Genomic DNA, 23,674 nt, shown 5'->3' on the forward strand with positions numbered 1-23,674 from the left:
TGAGTGGAGCATTACACATCATTTAAACTCCTTCCTTCAACACCTAATCTCTACTGTAACTGGCTCCTGTTGGCTAGTTCTGGCAGCAGGCAGCTGTGAGCAGAAACAAAGCTGTTTCTCCATCATCTTTGTCTCTTTCAGTGCTGGGCATCAAGCCAAGCGCATGTGCAGATGACAAAAACAACAGTCCAAGTGGATGGATAATGCTAAAAGCAGATCTTTAAATGCTGCACAAATCGTGTTTTCTCAAGTGAAAAAGGGTGGGGGCATTTGTTTCTTTAATTTGGTGGGGGTTTTTTTGGTTTTTTTTAATTGAAAGCAATGCTGAATTCCTGCCACTGATGTGATGCTAATGCCATTAGGTATAAGAACATTAGCCATAGACATGGCAGAATCAATTCATCAGGCACAGGGAAAGCAGCTATATAGGGTTTTTTGCCTGCCATTAGTAATTTGCTGCATATGTGTTCAGAAAATGTTGGAAACTGGCCAAACTTGATTCAAAGTCAACTTGCAAGTGTGAGTGAATGCAAAGCTGCTATGTCCTGAAGCAAACTTGTGTACTGCCTTGTACTGGGATATCAAGAAATGCAAGTTTATTTGTATTTTGTCAATTGCAGTTTCCTATATTTTCTCTCTTCCTGGTTATATATGTGATACCTTATTTGTTTAAGAACCACGTGTAAGCACATTGCTTTGTTTTGTGAATGTGGGAGCAAACTAGAAGGTCATAGGGAACTGTTGTCTAGTTCCGATGAAGTGATACTGGAGTTGTGATACTAGGGTCGTTATGCTAATAACTACAGCTGCTACTTCTGCTTTCCTAGTATTTTGCTAGTATGGCTGGCGGCCAAGATGCTACAGAGACTTTTTAGGTCACGTGAGTAGAAACCAATTGCTTTTTCCTGTGTGCTTTAGTGGCAGGGCTTCAGGCTTTTGTGTGGAAACCTGGTCAGAGTATAATGCTAAGTAAATGGAGCACAAAAAACTAGTGAAGCAATGTGCTACGTACAAAAGAACAGACAAGGGGCCATTCAGAAAAGGACCCAAGTACTCGTTGAAGCTTGTGGGTTCATCTTTCTCTAACTGCAGTAAGTGCTGAGCATATGCTTAGAGCTGTGTGAATAAGTTTGTGCTTCCAATAACTAACTTCTTTGAAGGTTTTTTTTTTAGGATTCATGCATAATTTAAGTATATATTTAAGTACCCTGTTTCGCATTTGAAATCATGTTTTCTCCAAGCCTGACTGTTTTAAACACAAATACCCAGTAATTTGCTATGAGAAAAAAAGGAAAAGAAATTTGAATTAAGTAAGTGACCACATTCACTCATCAATTATTATTAGTTTCTGTTACAGAAGAAATTAAAAGTAGAGAGCCAAATAGTAACACAATATTGTGACATGGTTTGTGGCAAGCAAGAAGAATCTTATACCTGTGCCAGATGACAGAACTAGAGAAATACTGTGCCTTTTTGGAGAAATCTCTGCCTCCTCAGACAACTCTATCAGCTATGGCAAAACACCAAACATGTCTGACACTCTGCTCACCTCCAGTGCTGGAAGAATCACCACCATGGGTACAAGCATAAAGCCTACCAGTTCACCATGTAATCTGGGGGCAAAACAACCCCACTGCTGTCTCAAAACTCACAGTTGCGCTGTGGATAATTCTGTTTCTAGTAGTGTCATTAATTCCATGCTTGTTGTAAGGATGGTTTGGGTTTTTTAAGGCCAATAGGACAAAGTCAGAGGTTGCTCAGGCTGGGTGTTTTGGATCAGCCAAGAGTTTGCTTTTGCCAGTGAACTCAATGTTGTTTCTGTGCATCCCCTTCTTTTCAGTGCTGAATCTTCTGCGTTTTTTTTTTCTGCTGCTTCTGATGCTGCTTCTTTATCTACTTTTTCTACTGCTTGTTGTTCTATTGCTTCTTTTTTTTCTGTTGCTTCTTCCCCCAACACACACACACCCCACACCCCCCCCGAGTTGATATTTATGTTTTATTGAACTTTTGGGTTGGGTGGGTTATAAAGCCTCCCAAGTAGCAGAGAATGTTTCTGTTGAATTTGATTTTTTTTCTGATTCCTCAGAAAGAGGAATTTGTTGCCCAAACTCTGGGCGTAGACGGTGACAGACAAAGCAAATAGGAAGAGTAGCCTGTCCTAGAGACAGTCTCAACCTGCAGCAAAGAGACTGTTTCTTCAGAGAACCTGGTATTTATTGTAGTTCCTATGCTTCCAATAAATGCCTGGGGCAAGGGCAGTCAATCCATGGGCTGTAATCCGTCGGCTGCAGAGCCTGGCACTCAGGGCTCTTAACCGAATATGCTAAAGGCAGCAGATAGGCTGCAGCTTGGTACCCAGGAAGAAAATGAGAGCCATTTGAATGATGCTATGTTTTGGAAAGGCCTGGGATCAAAATGATACCAGGGAGCTCAAGGCTTTAGTCTCAATGAAGAGGGGAAAATGAGGCAGGCTGAGTTCAAGAAAGCGTTACCTGAGGGAGTGCTGTTGTCTTACCTCAGTACTCCCTGTGCTCGAGACTCTTATTCTGATGTTTAGTCTTCCTGAGAGGGAGTCACAGCTTTCTGCATGTTGTTTTCATGTGATGTGTCCTTCCCATTGCTTCTATTTTCCTTTTGTTTTCATGCTTGGCTCAAAGAAACCAGCCTTACTGTTCGCTGATCTTCCATGGCTTCTTAGCTCAGTTGAGTAAGAGGCTTATGTGCAGCTGATTGGATGCAGCCCCTCGCTTGGCGCCACACCAAGCTCATAACCTTAGTAGGAACTTTCTGCTTCTGACTGGATAAACAAGGGGTGGGTGCTCTAGGGATGATTTTATTTCCTGTCAAGTGACACATCACAGCCCTCTTCTCCTCAGCCCCTTGGTTCTCAGGGTGAATGGGGCTCCCTCATCCTGTCACAACCATCCTTGTGCTCCCCGTCCTCTCCCAGCCAGGTGAATGAGACCTAAGTGTGATTTACTCACTGCTATAACCAGAGCCCAGCTTGTTACAGTGCAGTCACTGGGGCTGTGTGGTGGGACAATTTGAAGTGACTGGTAAAATGCTTGCAAGGACATGCATGGCTGTGAGGATAAGGAAATGAACCTCAGTCGCTGCAGCTGGAATTGTGCATCACAATGATTTTTTTTACTTCTCAATTTAGACCGATTTGGGAGAGCTTTGTGTTTGTGAAAATGCCAGTTCTCTGGCTTGTAAACACTTGCAATTTTTGCTCCTCCCCAAACAGCTATTTGATAATTAACAACAAGCTTTTACATTTGTTTTGCCTGTGTTGTAAAAAGTCAGAGTGATGTTTAATATGAAATGGTGTCTGCTGCCCTTTCTGTGAACTGCTAAAAAGGAGAAGAATAACTGGCTTGCATGCTTTAGGAGCCACAAATAACATTTCGAACAGTTTGGATCATAATAGCTGTATTCATTATCCCCTACAGATTAGCTCTCATAATCCAAACAATTTCTCTATATGTCGTATGACTGACAGCGTGCCTATAATTCCAGTGAAGTCCTTGTAGATAGTATTTCACCGCCATATGGCACAATATGTGTAAATTCTTTAAGACTATGACTACATGGTAACTTTATCCAATTCAGTGTCTTGCTGTGAAGACACAGCCCTCAATGAAATAAGTACAAAGATTTAAAAGTAAGGCTTTAATGTACAAAATGTAAAGGATCAATGGCTTTCTACTTCTATTATAATTTCAAAATCAATATTATAACAGTGGACAAAACAAGGAGGACTAGGAATTCAGTCCTAAGGAACCTTCCTTCCATATCCTTACTTCTTTTGCAGTCAGGCAGGTAAAGGAGATCATAAAATAGAATCATAGATTTGTAGAACAGTTTGGGTTGGAAAGAACCTTAAAGCCCATCCAGTTCCAGCTCCCATACCATGGGCAGGGACAGTTCGCACTGGATCAGGCTGCTCAAAGCCTCATCCAATGAACCCTTTAACACCCCCAGGGATGGGACATCCATGACTTCTCTAGGCAACCTGTGCCAGTGCCTCACCACCCTCACAATAAAAAATTACTTCCTACTATATAACCTGAATGTCTCCTCTTTCAGTTTAAAACCACTCTCCCTCATTCTATCCTTGCACTCCCTGATGAAGAGCTCCTCCCTGGATTTTCTGTAGGCAGGATCACAGCCTCTCTGATCAAAGAACTTTCCTGTAGCAAGCCCTATAGGTTGGAGATGCTCAGTAGTAAGATCTTGTCCTGGATCCAGCTTAGCCTTACGGGAACACAGCTGTTACAGCAGGAACACTCCTTGCACAGAGCTGCGTGGAGTGCACGGTTCTGCAGGGACCACTGTCCCACTTGGTCCTAGCTTAGCCTTACAGGAACATAGTGTTATAGCAGAAACAGCCCTTGTGCAGAGCTGTGTGGACTGCATAGTTCCACAGGGACCACTGCCCTACTTGGTCCTAGCTCAGCCTTACAGGAACGTAGTGTTACAGCAGGAACACGCCTTGTGCGGAAGCTGCATGGAGAGCACCGGTCCACAGCGACCACTGTCCCATTTGATCCTAGCTCAGCCTTACAGGAGCACAGCTCTTTCAGCATGGACATCCTTAGTCAGAGCTGAATGGAGAGCACTGGCCCACGGGGACCACTATCCCACTTGGTCCTAGCTCAGCCTTACAGGAACATAGTGTCATAGCAGAAACAGCCCTTGCAGAGCTGCATGGACTGCACAGTTCCACAGGGACCACTGTCCCATTTGATCCTAGCTCAGCCTTACAGGAACACAGCTGTTTCAGCACGGACATCCTTGCACAGAGCTGCGTGGAGTGCACAGTTCCACAGGGACCAGTCCCACTTGGTCCTAGGTCCTATTAGTCCCACTGGGTCCTAGTCCCACTTTGCCTTACAGCAAAACAGTGTTCTAGCAGAAACTCTCCTTGCATAGAGCGCACAGTTTTGCAGGAACCACTGTCTCATTTGTTCCTAGCTCAGCCTTACACAAACACTCCTTGCACAGAGCTGTGCGGACCGCATAGCTCCACGGGGACCGCTGTCCCATTTGTTCCCAGCTCAGCCTTACAGCAGCCCCGCTGTTCCCGCACGGACATCCTCGCACAGAGCCGCATGGACCGCGCGGTTGCACGGGGACCGCTCCCTCCGGGTCCTCGCTCAGCCTTCCAGCCGCAGGGCTGTTTCAGCGCCTCCATCTCCCTCGGCTCCCCGGGGCAGCATCGCTCCCGGCGTGCCGGGGCCGCCTCCTCGCACCCCAGCGCCGCCGAGGGGGCAGCGGCGGCTCCGAGCGGCACCTGCCGCGGGGACAAAGCGGGGCCGGGCCCGGCGCGGTCCCTCCCCGGCGCCGCCCCCGCCGCGCCCGGGGCGGGGAGGCAGCGGCTCGGCGGCGCTCCGAGGGGACCATGTCGCCATGTCGGAGGTGAGGAAGTTCACCAAGCGGCTCAGCAAGCCGGGCACGGCCGCCGAGCTGCGGCAGAGCGTCTCGGAGGCGGTGCGGAGCTCCTTCGTCCTGGTGAGCGGCTGGTGCGGGGCGAGCCGAGAGGAGAAACGGGCTGGGGGCGGGGGGGGGAGAAGGGGAGAGTCGGGCAGGGGATGCGCAGAGCGAGGAAAGAGAAGGAAAAGGCTGGGCAGGGGATGGAGAAGAGGTAGAGTTGGGCTGGGGGTGTGCGGGGCGAGGGAAGAGAGAAAGGAAAGAGCTGGGCGGAGGATGGAGAAGGGGTAGAGATGGGTAGAGCAGAGAGGATGAAGGAAAGGGCTGGGTGAAGGATGGAGAAGGGGTAGAGATGGGTAGAGCAGAGAGGATGAAGGAACGGGCTGGGTGAAGGATGGAGAAGGGGTAGAGATGGGCTGGAGGTGCGCAGAGCGAGGGAAGAGAGGCAGGAAAGCACTGGCTGGAGGATGGAGAAGGGGTAGAGATGGGCAGGGGATGCACAGAGTGAGGGAAGAGAGAAAGGAAAGGGCTGGGCAGGGGATGTGCAGAGCGAGGGAAAAGGAGAAGGAAAAGGCTGGGTGGAGGATGGAGAAGGGGCAGAGTTGGTCAGGAGACGTGCAGGGCGAGGGAAGAGAGAAAGGGAAGACCTGGGCAGAGGTTGTGCAGGGCTAGTGGAGAGGAGAAGAGGGCTGGGCAGGGAGTGGAGAAGGGGTAGAGTTGGGCTGGAGATGCACAGAGCGAGGGAGGAGGAGGAAAAGGTTAGGCAGGAGATGGAGAAGGGGTAGAGATGAGCAGGGGGTGTGCAGGGTGAGGGAAGAGAGAAAGGAAACACCTGGGCTGAGGATGGAGAAGGGGTAGAGATGAGCAGAGGGTGTGCAGGGCGAGCAGAGAGAAGGAAAGGGCTGGGCAGGGGATGCGCAGAGCAAGGTTAAAGGAGAAGGAAAAGGCTGGGTGGAGGATGGAGAAGGGGTAAAGTTAGGCAGGAGATGTGCAGAGCAAGGGAAGAGAAGGAGGAAAAGGCTAGGAAGGAGATAGAGAAGGGGTAGAGTTGGGCAGGGAGTGTGCAGAACGGGGGAAGAAGAGAAGGAAAGGGCTGGGTGGAGGATGGAGAAAGGGATGCATAGGGCTGGGCAGGGGTTTGGAAGCTCTCGGCAAGGGTGGGCAGGGTGCGGCTGAGCAAGGCAGGGGAAGGGGAAGGGGAAGGGGTAGGGGAAGGACAGGGGCCAAATTCCTTCTTTGGGTTCTCCTCCATATGTGTTGTGTCACTCCATCCCGCCTTCCACCCTGCTTGCCACCTGCATTACCTTGTCTGAATGAGCACAGTTTAGAGATGTGAGGATCGCAGGAACACTTTCTGCACTGAAAGGGTTCTCAGGCACTGGAACAGGCTGCTCAGAGAAATGCTTGAGTCACCTGGAGAAATTTAAAAGACAGGTAGATGAGGTACTTGGGGGATATGGTTTAGTAGTGGACAGGTACGGTTAGACTCGGTGGTCTCAAAGGTCTTTTCCAACCAAGTGGTTCTGTGAACTGGCACTGTTAGCGCCTGGGGTTAGTTGTGCAGCAGGAGTTGGAATTGAGGAGAATCTGTCTGTGCAGAACATCAAGCAAACAGGTAATGGAGCTCGCTCTTTTTGGGGTGCGGGCAATATAAAACTGACAAATAAATAGGGCATGACTGAAGGGCACGGCGGGGCAAAGTGAGAGAGAGACATAAGCATTGACATCAGCCGGGGGGGCTGGTGTGTCACAGGATTCACACTCAAACATCTCAGGTGAAAATCATGTGCTTTATCAGATGCCTTTCATCCCTGCGTGTGGGATGCTGCAGCAGGTTGTCTTTGTTGCGCTTGCAGCTGTGCAAACGTTGGCTGCTGTGCCCTGGGTGGATGCTGGGGTCAGGTCAGAGCTTCCCTGGGATTTGTTGGATGTGTTTCTCTGTTGCTCATTGAATTACTCTAGCGTGTAATCGACTTTGTCCTTGACTTTGATAGAAGGTTAGTCAATGGGATATGTAGAAAGTGCAGTGCAAGTTCATTGAATAGTTCCTGTTAGTTCTCTGCTTATATGCTGTTAAATAAATGGAGGCTTTTAAACAGTTCTTTTAAAAACATCATTTTCTCATCAGTGTACTGATTTCTAAAGCTGAAAATAACCTGAGTCTCATTTCCAGTCTGATTTCCTAGTGCCGTGGCTATTGCTTCCTATATGCAGTTATTCAGGGATTCCTATGGGATCCCATGTGATTTTCTTTCCCAGTTTCATCAACAATATATAAAGGCAAATGCTTTGTAAAAGCTGATGGCACCTCTCATTAAAAATGAAATTGTTTGTTGAGGACTTGAAGAGCTTTGATAACCTACAGGCAAATGGTTACTCAGTGTCTGTGCCAGGTGCCTTCTGTCAGAGAGGGAAGGGATGGGTGGGACTGCAGAGGAAGATGAATAAATCCCTGACTGCAACCCAAAGGAGCTGGCAGAGTGCAGCATCTATCAGCAGCCACTCTCTTCCTGATCCTCTCTAGGGTTTCATTGCTCACACTGTCTCCGCCAACTCTCTGTTAGACAAATCCCTAGAGCTGCTGTGCCGCTTAGTGTGTTTGCAGCCAAGGGCTGGAGAAGGGTGAGGGTAGGTGTCTCTGATTCCCAGGTCTTGGCAGAGTTTCCTGCTTTCAACAGTTCATCAGCGAGGGATCAATCCCAGCACCTTTGCCTCACTAGGAAGAGCCAGAGACACTGCAGGGTTCAGGGAGGGCGGAAGGAGGTGGTGATGGGGCCCAGTCAGCACAGGTTCACGAAAGGCAGGTCTTGCCAAACTAACCTGATCGCCTTCTATGACAAAGTGACCTGCCTACTGGACGCATGAAAGGCTGTGGATGTATCTTCCTGGACTTTAATAAAGCCTTTGACACAGTTTCTCACAGCATTCTGCTTAGGGAACTGTCACCTCTAGCCTGGACAGGCGATCGCTCTCCTGGGTGGAAAACTGGTTGGGTGGCCGGGCCCAGAGAGTGGTGGGAGATGGAGTTAACTCCAGCTGGAGGCCAGTGACAAGTGGGGTTCCCCAGGGCTCAGTGTGGGGTCCAGCCCTGTTCAATGTCTTTATCAATGACCTGGATGAAGGCATCGAGTGCACCCTTAGCAAGTTTGCAGATGACACTAAGCTGGGTGGAAGTGTCGATCTGCTGGAGGGCAGGGAGGCTCTGCAAAGGGATCTGAACAGGCTGGACCGCTGGGCTGAGTCCAATGGCATGAGGTTTAACAAGGCCAAATGCCGGGTCCTGCACTTGGGGCACAACAACCCTGTGCAGGGCTTACAGCATTGTGCTCCTGCACAGCCAGCCCCAGCAAGCATTGTGTCTGGCACAATCCAGCTCTGAAACTGCTGTCCTGCAGGTGCGGTGAAGCTCATGGCCTGTTGTCTCTGTTCCTGGTTTTTCATCTATGCTTATTTAGTTCCAGGAGAATATTTGCGCTTCTCTTTGGTGCTCAAAGCTGAAGCTGGTGGGAATTTGGTCAATGACTTCTGGCAGAGCTTCACTCTTCTGTACCTGTGAAAGGGGAGCCTTGGATATTGTGGTGGTCAGACATCAGCAGAAAAGGAAGATTTGTCCCTTTCCAAGGTGTCTTGGGGTACCCATGTCCTGCCATTGCCCTTTGGACCAGCTGCTAGGATGCAGTCAGTGCGGTACCTGTCATGGCTGAAGTGGAGCTGTAGCAGCGAAAGTAAGAGTAGGCTGTGATAGGGGGCTTAGAGGCACTTTGGTCCCTGTGGATGAGGAAGGAGCTTTCACTCTGTGCTCTCATTTCCTCTTACTGCACTGGTGCTCGCAGCGTCCCTGCTGTCATTCTGGCCTTGCATCATGTTTGTAGACAGGCTGTGTAAGGGAGGTCTTGGTGAGGAAGAAGAGTTGAGTAGGAATTCCTTGAAAGCATGCAGAGCCCTGAGGGGTGGAGTTGGGAGCACCAGGGGTGCCACAGGCATCTAGGTATGTGAGAAGCTTGGCTTCTCTCTGTGCTTTTCTTTGCAAAGCTGTAGAGCAGCTTGTAGCAATTTCACCTTTGAATAGTCCATGATGTGTGCTACTGATTTTAACTTGTGGATGGAGTTTGGCAGAATAACTGGCAAACAAGGTCACTGTTTAAATAAACAGACAAATTTAGCAAAAGCGTTAAGTTGGCTGGTGAGATAAATGGCACAGTAAAAGATGAAAGGAAGTTTTAAGATTATGTTAAAGAGAGGAATAGTCAAAGCCAAAGTGTGATAGCTTAAACCGTTCTTAACCAAGAGATTATCTGCGGCTTAAACCTTAGGGCACCGAAAGAAAAATATTGAGTTGGAAGTGCAACTTCAGAGCCAGAGTACATAGTGTTGATGATACCTGGGAGAGACATCTAGGCTAGACCTCAAGGAGAGCATCCAGGGACCTTTGGCAGTGGATAGACGTGGGTGATTTTGGCTGAGACCTTTAGTGCAATCTCCCTCTTCCCGACTTTTCCTCTCTGAGGATGTGGCTGAGTATTAATGGGAAAGTTGTGTGGCAAGGCAGGAGAAACCTGCACTGAGGTGCTGGCTAACACAGGATCTGGGTAGTATTGCGAGGTGGGGCTCAGCCCTTGCCAGGAGCATACACACGAGTGCTTTGGTGTGCAGTCCTCTGGTCTGGCAGAGGTGCCTGTACACCTCTCCTTCACCCCATCTTTGTTTCCCCCAAAAGTGCTGGGAGGCATTGTAGAGCCGAGTGGTTTCAAAGCGCATGTGAGAGAACGGGATCTGTAATCCTGGATCTTGTGGCACTGCCAGGAAAATAGCAAAGGTTTTATCTTCTGCCTCAGGACCTAAATCAGATGCACATGGTCACTTGTTTTCCCACATGCATGTAAGGCCAGCGCTGATCCATAAGCCCTCTGTGCCTTGCCCTTCTCTCTCTGGGAACGATGTGCCCCTGCAAGGAGAGGGCTGTGTCTCAAGCCAGTCGCTAGTTTTCCAAAGGTGTCGTTGACTGTGTTGTGACAGAGAAATGAAATGTGTGATACATGAGATCAGAGGAGCAAGTGACAAAATCCAGACAATCCATTGTCCCACTGTGCTGCCAAACGTTGTCATCTGGTGGAAATTCTGTCTCCCACAATTACTGATTTTTTTAGATCTTTTCTATGCAGATTAACTGAAGATACATTTACTCCTTCACCATAGAGGTTTACAAAGGATGAAAACCCAGAGCACCTCATCTGAGAAGGGGCAGCTGCACAGGCTTTGCCCACGCTGAGGGATGCCCCAAGGTGCAGCTTGGTGGTACCCAGGCACACTCTCAGCTGCGCATCTGCTAGCACGTGGACTCCCAGCAACTGCAATGTAGGAGAACCTCCACTTGCACACAACTGCATTGATACCTGATATTTGAACCATTAGTCTGCTCTCTTGTGTTACGTGGTGCTGTGGGATGTGCTCCCTGAAACCTCGTTGTGAGACCATGGGAAGCGTGCCAGAAGATGGATCTTGTTTGAGCCTGGCTGGGCTGGGCTTGTGTATGCAGCTCAGTTTCAGGCAGATGCAAACCAGGAGATAAAAAGCTCCTTAATGGTGATATTAAGAAGATCTTGATGGAAGGCAAAAAGGTGTTTTGTTCTTTTTGTGGGTTTTTTTTCAGCTTAAACTGTATTAATAGTGTCTGAATTTATACTCATGCAGAGGAAATCAGCTTTCTGCCTAGAATCCTCCTTTAACAAGCTAAATTCACTTTGATCAATGCAAAGAGTGTTTATATGCAGCGTTTGTAGTGATCTTGGTGCTCAAGAGAGACACAAAATATATGCATGTTGCCCCTCGAGTGTAGTCAATACTCTGTGTTTGCATAATTGACGTAGAAAGAGGAATGTATAGGAGACATGGGAGGAAATTCTGCCCCTGCCTAACTGAATGGGGGTGTTGCTGTTGGGTCAGCCAGAGCCCTCTGTGGCAGGTGCCTCTGGAGTTGGCCACTGCAGCTCGCTTGGGTGACTTCTGTGGAAGTGCTTATGGAGAGGTTATTGCTCACAGGGCCTTATTTGAGAAAACAGTTAAACGCAGTCTTAAAATGAATCACATGCTTTCCTGAACTGGGGCTCATGTGCTGCAGGGGGCTGAATTTAGCTCAGTGCTGGCTGAGTGCCGTGACGTAGCCCTGAGCAGCCCATGTCATGGAACTGGTCTGGTTTACTCCTGCCTAAGCACACACTGGTTGTGCAGTGGAAGAAGGGCACCGTTTTATGGAGAGGAGTAAGCCCCCAAGTACACTGTGCATGCATCTATTTGAGGGGCACTTAGTAAATCTCAGAATGTCTCCTACCAGTATCCAGTCCAGAAGAGATGAAGCAGTACCTTGCATCCCACGCACACCGGTGTGCTGAGGAATGGGTGCTATAGGATGAGCTGTAGTCAATGTGTCCATTTCTTGAGGGTTTTTGAGGCTACAACAAGCCTTCGATGGGCACCAAATCTTATACTTCCTAAGATATCATTTACTTATGTGTTCTCCTGCCCATTATAGGAAAGCTCTAGGAGCAGAGAAGAGCATCCAGCCCTTACACACATGTGCATATTCCTCTTATCACGTTTTGCTAGCTGTGTGGCCTTGCTGGGCAAGGTTGAGAGTGGTTTGTTCTGTGCCATAACCAATGTCATGAAAATGCAGATGTCCTTGCATTGACAGCATCTGCCCTGACCTGCCATCCTCAATGCAGTAAAATGCCTGGAACAGATGGTTGGTGGTGGTGCCCGCGGCTAATGCCAGCAATGCGGTTGGGGATTTTGTGCATTCAAAATCCAGTGAGGGAATGGCTCTTGGTCTTTGTTTCCACCTCTTCTGGTGTCTGCAGAAATTTAGAGGCACTCCCCGGGACTAGAAGCTTTGAACCTGAATTGTCTACCGTAGTATCTTTTTGTACATGCAGCTTGGTGGCTCTTAGAGCATTTCACTCAGCCCTTTGCACGCTGATTTATTATCCCTAATGATGCAAAATTACGCAAAGCTTTTGATATTTCTGTGGCCTGAGAATGCAAGTCACAGTCACACGCAGCAGCCAAACAGCAGCCAGGCTTGGGGCACACGTATGCTTTAGCTTCCCTGGTTAATTGGCCTCCTCATTCCTGTTCTGTCCAAAGAAGAAAAGGGTAGTTTCATATGCCTTTGTGGGCATCGCTGTCATCTCAGAAGTGCTGAAGTATGTTTCCCTGCCACCATCTCCCTCCATCTCTTTCATTCCCATAAAAAGTACAAATCAAAGCTGTCTTTTGCTGGCCTTTCTTTCCTTCAGCACAGCCCTGACTTATCTTTACAGCTTTTCCCTGCCTCCTGCTGCTTCTCTAATGGGGTCAGGTCTGCTTGTTCCTGACCCCCTTTTCACCCCTCTCTCCTTCCTTGCTGAAATGCAATTTTTTCCTCTCCCCTATTAATATCTCCTGCCACAGGGCTGTCCCTGGCAAGCGGCTGCAGCTAGAAGGAGACCCTGCCTGTTTCAGTCCAGAGTGCTCCCTGCTCTGTCCCTGCTTCTGGCTCCATGCTTGGTGACATCCCCACTGCAGCCCATTCCCTTCATCCCAGAGCCAGTGATACTGCACGGATGCAGCCAGAAAGACATTGCTCCTGTGCAGTTTTAGGACCTGGTCACGTCAGCACTGCACGTTGCTCTTTGTAATAGCCAGATTTTAAATTGTATTTTAGCAGTGGTCAGGAGCCTGGGATGTGGGTTGGAGATGCACCGCAGTGTTTGTGTGGTGCAGGGCACGTCTTCTGGTGGGTCTGGAGGAAGCCACAGCTCAGGATGGCAGCTGGCCCCGCGTCTGCCAGGGCTCTGCCAGCCTGCCAAGCCTGCGGCTCTGTGGCTCGGCCCTTGGGGACACGAGGTTAGCTGGAGCAGGGACTCAAGGGAAGCATTGTGCCGGCTGGAGAGGGGTGTAGGGGCACAAGGGGACGAGAAGCTTGGCAGATACCAGGTTTACAATAGGAAAGGCATGGTCAGGAGAGGAGAAAGGAGCCTCCATCCATCTCTTGGAGGGAGATGATGGTGCTGGCTGATGTGGACTAAATGCTGACAAAGCTGGTTCTCAAGGAGGCAATTCCAGCTGCCAACAGCCAGCCAGCCTCTTCGCATGGCAGTTTGGGGGTCCAGGAAAGTCACATTTGACTCGGGCAGGTCTCCCTTGCAGTTCAGCCTTTTCCTCTGGGGAGCAATAAGTACTCCCTTGTCCCTTTGCATAATGCTGAAGCTTGTATGAATGTCTTCATCTGGTGGAAACTTTGAGGTGCTTCCGTCGACAATGGCGTTTTGACTGCAGGTGGGTTGAGGCATTGCAGAGCCCGTCTGTCGTGGAGTCCGTCCATCGCAGAGCCTGTCCACAGCCCCTCCTGCGTTTGCTGGGGAGAAAAGTCTTTAACTTTGCAGCCACTGCAGCCGCCTGCACCTGCATCCAGTGCCTGCAGCCTGAAGACTGAGCGTAGATGGAGGATGAGATAAACAACTTCCTGACCTGGTTAAACCACGGCTGACATCTCCGGGCTTTGACTTTGCTGTTGGGGTTGTTTGCTGTATTGCTAAGGCAACCCAAAACTGTCTTGTGACTTCCTGCTCTGTTTTCCCCGGTGTTGCTCTATGGGCTTGGGCAAGATTCGTCACTGTTGCCTGGCTTGGTTCATGCCCCAGCGAAGCCAAGGGGTGTTTTGACTTCTTGCCTTCAGGGAGTGGCTGTGCAGTTGGCTTGGCCCTGCGCGCAAGTGGTTTTTTGAGTGAAAAACAAGAGGTTTTAAGAGCAGGCAGGAAAGGGAGGGGTTCTGCTTATGTGCAATTAATTGCTTTAAGATGTTCTGAAGCTGGCTATTGTGGAACTGGATGCTAAATATAAAACTGATACTACATAAATAAATGATGAAATACCAGTGACATCTGGAAAGCACTTTGGGATGCTCCAGTTAAGAACTTTTATAAATAACATGTAGTATTGTCACTGTAATTACTATTTTCCTTTTTTAGCATTCCTGTGCTTACAGAATGTTTTGAGAAGTCATATCTGGCAGGAATTCAGCTGTCCCATAGAAACCAGTACCCTTTTGCCAATTTCTATTACTGCTATTATTTTCAGAGGAGAAAATCAAAGCTGTGCTGTGTTTTCACATCTCTCATGCTCTGTGGCTGATGCTCAGCTGGATGCAGGTGCAGCTCTTCTGACGTAGAGCTACGCAGATCCCTCCCTCTGCTCCTCACGCAGAAGGGCTGGATTTGAGCCAGGATATACCTGAGCAGGCAGGGACAGGCAGGGTTTCAGGTGTTGTGTCTGGGGACTGGAGGTGCCGAGGCAGTCTGCACAGAGCTGTCACTGGCATCTCTCACACAAGGAGCACTCGGTGGTGCTGAGGAACATTAGAGCGCAGGGGATAAGGGTACTGAAAGCAATCTCAGGGGCTTGCTCTAATTAACTGCCACGTGCAGAAATTGTGCTGGATCACCTCGAGTGTGTGCTTATGCCAGAGATGGGCCATGCCCCCAGCCACCAATCGCCTCCAACAGTGCTTTTCCATTTGACTCTGCACTTGTTCAGGGCACCTTGTTCAGAGGTGACATGTGAAGGGGCAGTGCACGTGGGCTGGAACAGCAGCATCGCCTTGCAGCCTGTGCTGCTCACATGTTGGCTGTGAAGTCCTACTACTTCATTGCAGCACAGCTTCTTTCTAACGACCATTTCCTTTGCTTAAGTGATTATGCAAGAATCTCAAGCTTTCAGGAAAAAACAGCATGACTGGTCCTCATTTCAAAATGTGATCTGCTAAAGGCTCTGAAGTATGAGTCCACTTCTCCTAAATGAGTGGAAGGCAAATGAAGAGCCATACACTGATTATCCACACTTCCTGCAGTTTCTAAGCCAGTTTGAAAATGTTTCAAGACCCGACTTAGTTTTATTTGCCAGGCCTAAGCAGTAATGACAGGTAAATGTTTGTATGTCTACATTGACATCAACTTTTTCACTGTTTACAAGCCTTCTCCAAGCTGGTGTCTCGCACCGATGCTGTGGTGCTCTCGGAGACAACTGTGACAACTGCAAACACTTGTTTTGTCACTAGGGAATTGCACTGCAGGGGAAAAAGGAGACACTGGGGTGCCCTGTTGAAGGCATTGCCTAACTGCTTCTTGGGGAGCCCAAGCTGCATGAGGGAGGATCTGTCTGCTGCTGAGAGAGGAGAGCCCTCAGAGGACTGTGTCCTGCTTTCCTCTTTCTGCTCTGGGCGACAGAGCATCCACATGCATCTGTGTGCTGTGAGCGTCCATGCAAAGCCGGGCTGCTAGCTTTGTTCTGGGATGCAGGATTTGTGTTAGCAGGGAGTGGGATGCCGGATGGGCTGTCCTGAAGCAGGCAGTGCCCGTTGGCCAGGCACGTTGAAACAGTCAGGAATGGTGCTATTTTGGACGTTCTAGCTCACTGCCCACAGGAGGGCTGTGCAGAGCATTGCTCTGAGCTGTCTTGGCACTGGATCTTTCCCTGTCGTGCCCCTTTGCCTCACCTCATCCTTTGTCCCTTCCTGGTTGCCCATGGGGCTTTTCTCTCCGGTAAGCAGCACACATACACTCTGCCATCACTTCTCAGCCTCCCTGTTCCCATCTCCTGCCTCTTACAGCCACACACCCCCAGCCTTTCCACAAGCCCTACTTCCCATGACATTGTCTCTACACTTACCTGCTTCCAGCATGGCCCCATCCCCAGGTGAATAAAACCCCCATCCCACCTTGGACCAGCTCCTGGCACGCTTCCCTCTCCCTGCTTCCCTTGCTCCTCTTCCTCGGGAGCTTTTCCTCCTTTAACACTTCACAAAATGCTTGAAGGGTTTGTATGTCCATCCCACAACCTGTCTTTCTTGCTTGTCCCAGGTTGCAGCCATTTCCCCAGTGGCCTCATGCTCAGCATTTTTGTGCCTTCAGCACAGCCAGGATTCCTGTCCAGCTCCCTACTAGTGCATCCAGCCGAGTGCTGGGATTGCAGCAGGCTCATGGGCACGAGCTCCCCATCACTTGATGGCAGCTGCTTCATCGCCTTTCCTGATTTCCTCTCAAAATGTGGCTTTGCTGAGAAATCCACAGAGCGCTTGGCAGCGGCACCGCTGTGTCGTGCTGTGACTGCTGCCATGTGTGCTGACTCACACTGTCTCCCTGCTTGCCTTTCCTCCCCCGTTTCTGTTTCCACCTCTGCCTTCTCTCCTGTGCCTTTGAATGCGAAGTCTTAGCGGCAGAGATTTATTTCTGTCTTTGCGCAGGGTTATGGCAGTTCCAGGGGCTGGGCAACCAGGCTCAGGGCTTCCCACTTTTCATTGTGCTTTCTGATGCTCGGGTTCCTGGGATGTGTGAATCTCAGCGTTTTAAAATGAAGCTCTGTGACCTTCCTGCAAACTTGAGCTAGAACATGTAAATGAGATCAGATGGCAGTGCAGGAACTGGGGGCAGAAATAGTGAAGTCATAAATGTGTTATTTTACAAAGAAAAAAAAAAAGCAAACAACTCTTAACGACAGCACAATTTGAGAGAACCCTGACCTGAGATCTTTGAATCCCTGGCTTTGGAAAACCTTTTCTGTGGGTAGAAATTCCTCAGTTTTATATGCCTATATGGTTTGCCGAGTGAGTTTTCCGAGTTCCATTTAAATTCTCCCACGTGCTGTCAGCTCTCACAAGCAAAACTAAAAATGGGGAGTTCACTTTGCTGTCTGTGAGGTTCCTTAGCATTTCCAGATTACGTGTTGCAGTAGGACGTCATCTGTCCCTTCTTGCCCTGGGCTGCTGGCAGTCTCGGTGAGCTGCTGCTGTTACTAGTATGTCAAAGGATAGTTGTGCACCTCCTTTTTTTTCCTATCCTTTAGCTTTTAATCAATTCCGCAGATTCAATTTGCCTCCTGTTTTCAGTGTGTTTCACCTACGTGGTCCTTTGGGAGTTTGTTTTTTTAATTTGAGCTTTGCCAGGCTTTCCATGTAAATTCATTACAAGGTTGCAACAGGTGAGGCAGTAAATAGGCAGTAAAATGTTTGCTAAATTTTGGGGAACAGTGAGTTGTTCGGTCTGAGGCAACATGTCCAAATGTTCGTGTGGTCCCTGCTGTTTCCTCATCTTTCTTCAGGTGCTTTAAAGAACCGTTGCTTTTAATATTCACATAGAATCATAGAATCACCAGGTTGGAAAGGACCCACTGGATCATCGAGTCCAACCATTCCTATCAATCACTAAACCATGCCCCTCAGCACCAATGTCTCTCTACTTTGAAAGCGTGGATGCACGTACGGGGTTGAGCTTCGTTTCTGAGGAAGTGAGAAAACACCATGTCCCGGGTGCTCCCAAACCCACAAGATTTTCAGTGGAAGGCGCGGAGGAAGCGTTGGAGGGCGGCTGCACAGGGCAGAGATGGAGCAGCGTGGAGTGGGGGTGTGCTCGCTGTTAGTGCTGTGAGAAGCGAAAGCTGAGCATTTTGTGGCTCTGCACAAGCTGGGGCTTTCTCTGGGTTTGGCTTCCGCCGTGCAGTGGGAAATGCCACGGGGGCTCACGCAAAGGGCCAAGCACATTGCTTAAAGTGGAGCCAAGCCAGACACATTTGCCTTCAAATTATTTTATTCTCTGGATATTTTTTGTTATAAGTGAGAGCCAGCATGCAAGGACTGAAAATACAAAAGCTTGCTTTTTTTTTTTTTCCATTGGCTGCTCTTTTAAAAAAAATCCTCAAATGAAATATTTTTCCTTCAGTTTTTGAACATTCACATCATTTGGATTATACCTGTTTTAATTCTGTGAGAAAAGGATCTTGGAAAAAATTTCATCATATATTTCCAATAAAAACATTGGCACGTTTGTATGGTATACAAGAGCATTAGAAGACAGGTGGCTCTGTTTTTCAGGCAATAAAAGTTTAAAATAGAAATGGTCTTTCCTCTACATGAGTATCTCCAGCTGTAATTGTAAACTCTTGTTTATAAAGCAGATACAAGGAATTTTTTAGGCTTTGCAGATGGATACAGAAAGGAGATGATTTAATCTGACTTCTAAAGATTCTTCCCACCCCCCACCATCTTGGTCAGTGGATAAATCCCATGCAAAAACAATTCATTCAACCTCTCTAGTGGTTTCTGTCCCATGTGGGCTTGTGCTCGCGCTGGCAGAGGACAACGGGACAAGCAGGATGAGGACCTTTACTTGGGTTTTCCTTGTGCCAGGCTCTCTGTGCTTGCAACTGGCCGAAAGCAGAGCCTCGCGTGGGTGTTTGTGGGCATGTTTCTGTAGAATTAATTTCATTGAATTTCCTGTTAAAATGCCAGCCAACTTGCTTGCTGGTGGAGAGAGAACACTCTAATAGATAGGCTGTTGTTTCGCCTGTGCCATTGTCCAAGTGGAGCCTTGTGACCCAGCCTGCTGGGGGCTTGGGCACGGCTGACGACACTCGTCCTCACGCTCCGTGTGCCCTGCAGTCGGGGCAGAAGCAGAGGGACAGAGAGTACAACGTGTGTTTTTGGGAACAGGCTGGTGTGCAGGGCCTGAACCAGTGGGTTTTTTGAGAGGGCTGAGTGGGAGCGTATGCTGCTTTCCTGTTATCTTTTGGTTTGAATGAAGTTTCCGTATATTTTTCCACTATGAGATCTTTCCGATGAGGTTTTGATTTTTATCCTGCAGCGATAGATTGATTTTGTTGCCGGCAGCATTTCTGTGTAGTTGGATATTGGCTTTCCCTGTGGAGGAATTTGTGGTTTCTTAGACTCTAATTGCTTTAGTGTAATAGTTTTCCCTCTGCTTTCATAATGACTTCGGTGGATGCCATCTGCTGTTGTGACAGCACTGGGCAGTGCGAGGCTGAGCCCTGGATGCTGAGAGGTGTGTGCTCTAACCAAGCTCCTGAGAAAAATGGAGATTGAAATCTGATTTTCAGGGCTTAAAGCTTTTATCTCCAACCTCTTTGGGACACCGGGCAGTAGGGTGGACCAAAGAGAGAAAAATATTTGTGATGATTCCCTCCTTACTCCACAGGTCTGTTTGCAGGGGCGTGGGCTGTAATGAGTTATTTTAAGGAGCTTTTTCATATCTATGGTGGGCAATGCTGTACAGGTTTTGAAGCCTCTCCTGTGAGGATGTGGAAGCCTTTCAGTCCTAACCCTTTAAACGTCATCAAATCCCATGAGGGTCACTGCCAGGACTTTGTCTTGCTCATCATCAAAGGTGTCAGAGATAGAGAAGAAATGTTACAAACTCCCCAACTCTTTAAAAGAACAGCTTTAGCAACAGAGTCCTAGTTTCAGGACCACGTTGCAAAATAAAAAAGGACTAAAATAACTGTGTAGTTGTAAGGCCCAAGTTCTCTGTACCCAAAGCCACTATTTAATGCCAAAGTGATGTGAAAGGCTCTTAGAGGGAATCTAATTTACCTTTACAGCTCCTGACGGGTGAGGTGAGACAGGGAGCTGGTATAAGCAAGCGCTTGGGCTCACGGCACTTCTTTAACCAGCTTATGCTGCTGAATTTTGCTGGGATTGCTGCAGTGATTAGCAGCAAGAAGAGTAAATGAGACAGGTCAGCAGAGAGGCTTGTGTCTGGTCTGTAAGGTCCTGCCTGGTTTCATGGTATAGCCAAACTTTGGGGATGCCAGCCTGGCCCCAGACCTGCAAATGGGAGAACAGCTCATGAATGTCATGTTAATTCACATTAATTTTGACAGGGCTTGGCAAATTTTCAGAAACTCATAGTGTTATCCTGAAATAAAAACAGTGTTTCAGATGATTAACCAAATTCAATTAAGCATTTAAAGAGCATGCGACTGAGAGAAAATGTGTTCCTATTCTCCATCTCCATGCTGGGTTTTTGGGACACTTATTTTTCAGATGATCTCTTTCTCTTTTGTGAGATTCCCACGTAGCTCAGGTCCTGGAGGCAGGAGCACTCGACGTGCACGAGGGCTGGAAGCATTTGCCATCCCATGCTCCACATTCCCCGTGGCCGAGGAGCCAGGCAGCACCACCCAACCCCTGGCACCTGATGTGGGCTCTCTGATGAGCCACTGTTCTCTTTCCCTCTGGTCTTCTTGTGGGTTTCTCCTGCAATGGCTGCAGCGCTTCTGCTGGTGCTAACGCGGCACCAAGGCTTGCAAGGTTTCTTTCAGGATTGTGCAAGCAGTAAAGCTAAATTTCCAGAGAGCGATTAAGAGGGGACTGTTTCAGATATCTGAGCTAATCCATGCTGGATTCCTGCAGCATGGAAGAGGCCTTTTGAATGCAGAACTGTCTGGAACAGGCGGTGTGTCTTCCCTGGCCAAGAGTAAGAGGCTCTTGGTGGACACCATGGCAGAGCGGATGCTAAGCAAAAGGCTGTGCAGAAATAACTCTACCCAGAAGCTTGTATAGGACTCAGGCATCGCTTACTTTAATAAAATGGGCCTTAATTGCACACAGGTTCTGTGCCATCCTCCATCGAAGAGGTGCCAGGACGCCTTTGTGCTACTGGGGTGTAGCCCTGGGAAACATGGTGTGAAGTGTACCTGCATTTCTAAAGTGCTGTGGGGAAAAGTTTTCATCTCAATTTGCTTTTGGGATGTACTAAAAACTCACCAGTCATGCACCTAGGACAGAGGATTGGCCTCTGCTCGGTGGGGCTGGTCCTTTGGCTGAGAGAAGCCACAGGCAGCCTAAGAGAGACAGCTGCCTTCGCTGTTCCAGCTCAGTGGACCATCCATGTCCGCTGCAGACCTTGGTTTTTATTCTCTTTCTGTACCAGAGTATAGCAAAACTGGGAAGAAATTTTTTTCAACAGTTCCTTGAATTTTTAAAGGTGCTGGTGTACGAGAAGGTATCACCATACAAAGATTTTCTGAAGCTTTTTAGAAAAATATTAAAGCAAGATTAAAACATGACCATCACCAAATAGCTCCCGCCTGGCTCCGTTACCCCCTCGCTTGACAACTGCCTCCCTGAAGTCCCAGCACCAGCTCCACTTCAATGCAGGAGATTGTCAGTTGCCTTTAAAGCAAAACCCTGGTTCGCATTTGCTGCGAAGGACTTGAAGACATTACTTAATGCATCCCAGAGACTCAGGAGCCAAAGGTGCAGGACAGAAACCCTTTGATTATGATTATTTTTGGAAGGCTAATGTTGATTTCTTGGCTAATCTCACCTATCACATGCAATATTGAGCTGTTTGGATACTTGGTGCTGTGGTTGATTACCCAGTGGACTTACATGGTGTCAATCTTTTCATCCTCCTTTTCTCAGGCTGCAGATTTTGCTGTCTTCAGCAAGAGACCTTGTACATGTCTTATTTTTAATTTAGGGAATTAAAACATGAACAGTTCATCCCAGCTAAACCAATCAGCTGAGTGGTAAAGTTTGCTGTGGTGGGGAAGCGTGTTCCTCTTCAGAGGGTGGAGAGACCAAACACAGCATCCAGAGGATCATGCCATCCTGGCATCACGTGGCTGCTGGAAAGATTCATAAACACAGCCAAGCATCACCAGCCTTTTGCTCAAGATTCAAAACAAGGCAAATTTGATGTATCTGAATTTGCATTCCCATTTTATTACGGCCATTCATGTACAGTCATGGACTTAAAACACAGACAGAAGTACTGCAATAGCCAACAACATAATGACATTCTCCTAATAGTTTTTGCTTGTGACTCCAGAGATTTTGGAAGAGTTCATCTTCCTTCCCAGAAATGTAAGTCAGAGCAAAACCGGGCCCTGGATTTTTCCAGCCTTCAGTGTGATTTATGGAGAAGGCTTTCCTACCCTTCCAGAGGGATGCCGCTCTTCCTTCTGTGTGGTGAGATTCCTGCTCTGGAGGGTGATGCAGCCGGCTTGCTCTCACTCGCAGCAGTGTGTTTCCAGAGAGAGCATGACTCCCATCAGCTCCTCTAGCAAAACCGGCTTTGAGCTGAGTGGAGCCAGTGTATTTCTTCTCAGCTGTACGGATGAGCTCCTCATGCATAAAGACTTTGAAGCTTGCAGCTGTTAAAGCTGTGGCCTGTCCAGGAGGATTTCTTGCTCCATTAAGAAATTAGAGACTGTGCTTGGATGAGAGCAGCACAGCCGCGCGTTGTTTCTGCCCATAGCTTATTATCAGGCACAAATAACTTAACCCCTTATTTCCCTCTTGGCAAAATATGTACATCAGTAATTAACTGCTTCACATCAGTGTCAGATTGCTGAATTAATAAGCAGTCCATTGGTAACACAGTTTGAAATTGTCAGGCTAAATCATACACAAGATGTGGGTTACTGGTTATTTTATATATTACGTATATTACATACATTTTTTCATCTTCTGCTTTTTCTGCAGGAAAAGACCAAAGTGGTTGAACCCTTGGACTATGAGAACGTGCTCCTTCAGCGCAAAGTTCAGATCTACAGTGATCCCCTCCGGGATCTGCTGCTGTTTCCAATTGAAGATGTATCTGTGAGTTTGCACTGTCTGTCTCTCCTGTTTGTGGCTCTCTCGTCTCCAGTCCTGCTTACCTTGGAAAATTTCCACTGTTAACCATGTGTTAATTTTGACTGCATTTGACACATAAATCCCAAATGAATCACTGGTGATTTGGACCCACCACATTTATTTAAAGCAAGTATCGAGCCCTGAAGACCCGGTTTGCACTGAAATCTTGTTCTCCTTTCCCCTGCAGATCTCAGTGATCAGTCGTCAGAGAAGGACTGTCCAGTCTACAGTGCCAGAAGATGCTCTAAAGAAAGCTCAGAGTCTCTTTGTCAAAGAGGTAGGGGCAAAAGTCCACAAAACGCCTGCCTTCAGTGCTTTCTCCCTTAGGCAAGATGCTCTGCTGTAGTTCCTGTTTTGCGAGGCTGCAGATCACTTAGTTTTTCCGATGTGGGAAGCATCGGTCACTGGCAGGCTGGCTGCATGAGAGAGTTCTTGCGTGTGCCTCTTCTGTGGTGTTTCTTTCCAGTGAGTTTTGTACACAGCAGATGAGGTGTGTGGCTTTGCACCATCTGGCTGAGCTGCAGGGTGCAGGCATGCAGCAGGGCAGAGAATGAACTACACAGCCTACCTGGAGCATCCTGAGAGCCACAGGTTTATCCTGTAAGGTGCTCCTCTCTAGGACCTTTCCCTCCAAGTGCAGTGGATCTAAATGCCAAGCAGTGGTCAATGTCAAGTCAGAGGCACTACATTTCCAAGGGCAGAAAATCGGTGCTTTCTGGCAAACAGCTCCCTGCCAAATCACTGCTCCTTTTTTAAAGCCTTGGAACAATG

At 48.2% G+C, this 23,674-nt stretch overlaps 1 protein-coding gene across 6 annotated transcripts in view; it reads left to right on the forward strand.

The window, feature by feature from the left end:
* Window positions 1-5,371: 5,371 nt before the first annotated feature.
* DOCK11 (dedicator of cytokinesis 11) overlaps window positions 5,372-23,674 on the forward strand; it is a 75,494-nt gene continuing 57,191 nt past the window's right edge. For all 6 annotated transcript variants that reach the window (XM_069867622.1, XM_069867625.1, XM_069867624.1 and 3 more), the window contains exons 1-3: window positions 5,372-5,514; window positions 22,751-22,867; window positions 23,091-23,180. In XM_069867622.1, coding sequence (XP_069723723.1) covers window positions 5,413-5,514; window positions 22,751-22,867; window positions 23,091-23,180 — 309 coding nt within the window. In that variant the 5' untranslated portion in view covers window positions 5,372-5,412. The remainder of the gene's footprint in view (window positions 5,515-22,750; window positions 22,868-23,090; window positions 23,181-23,674) is intronic.

This window comes from Phaenicophaeus curvirostris, chromosome 13 (genome assembly GCF_032191515.1).
Source record: "Phaenicophaeus curvirostris isolate KB17595 chromosome 13, BPBGC_Pcur_1.0, whole genome shotgun sequence".
Taxonomy (NCBI): domain Eukaryota; kingdom Metazoa; phylum Chordata; class Aves; order Cuculiformes; family Cuculidae; genus Phaenicophaeus; species Phaenicophaeus curvirostris.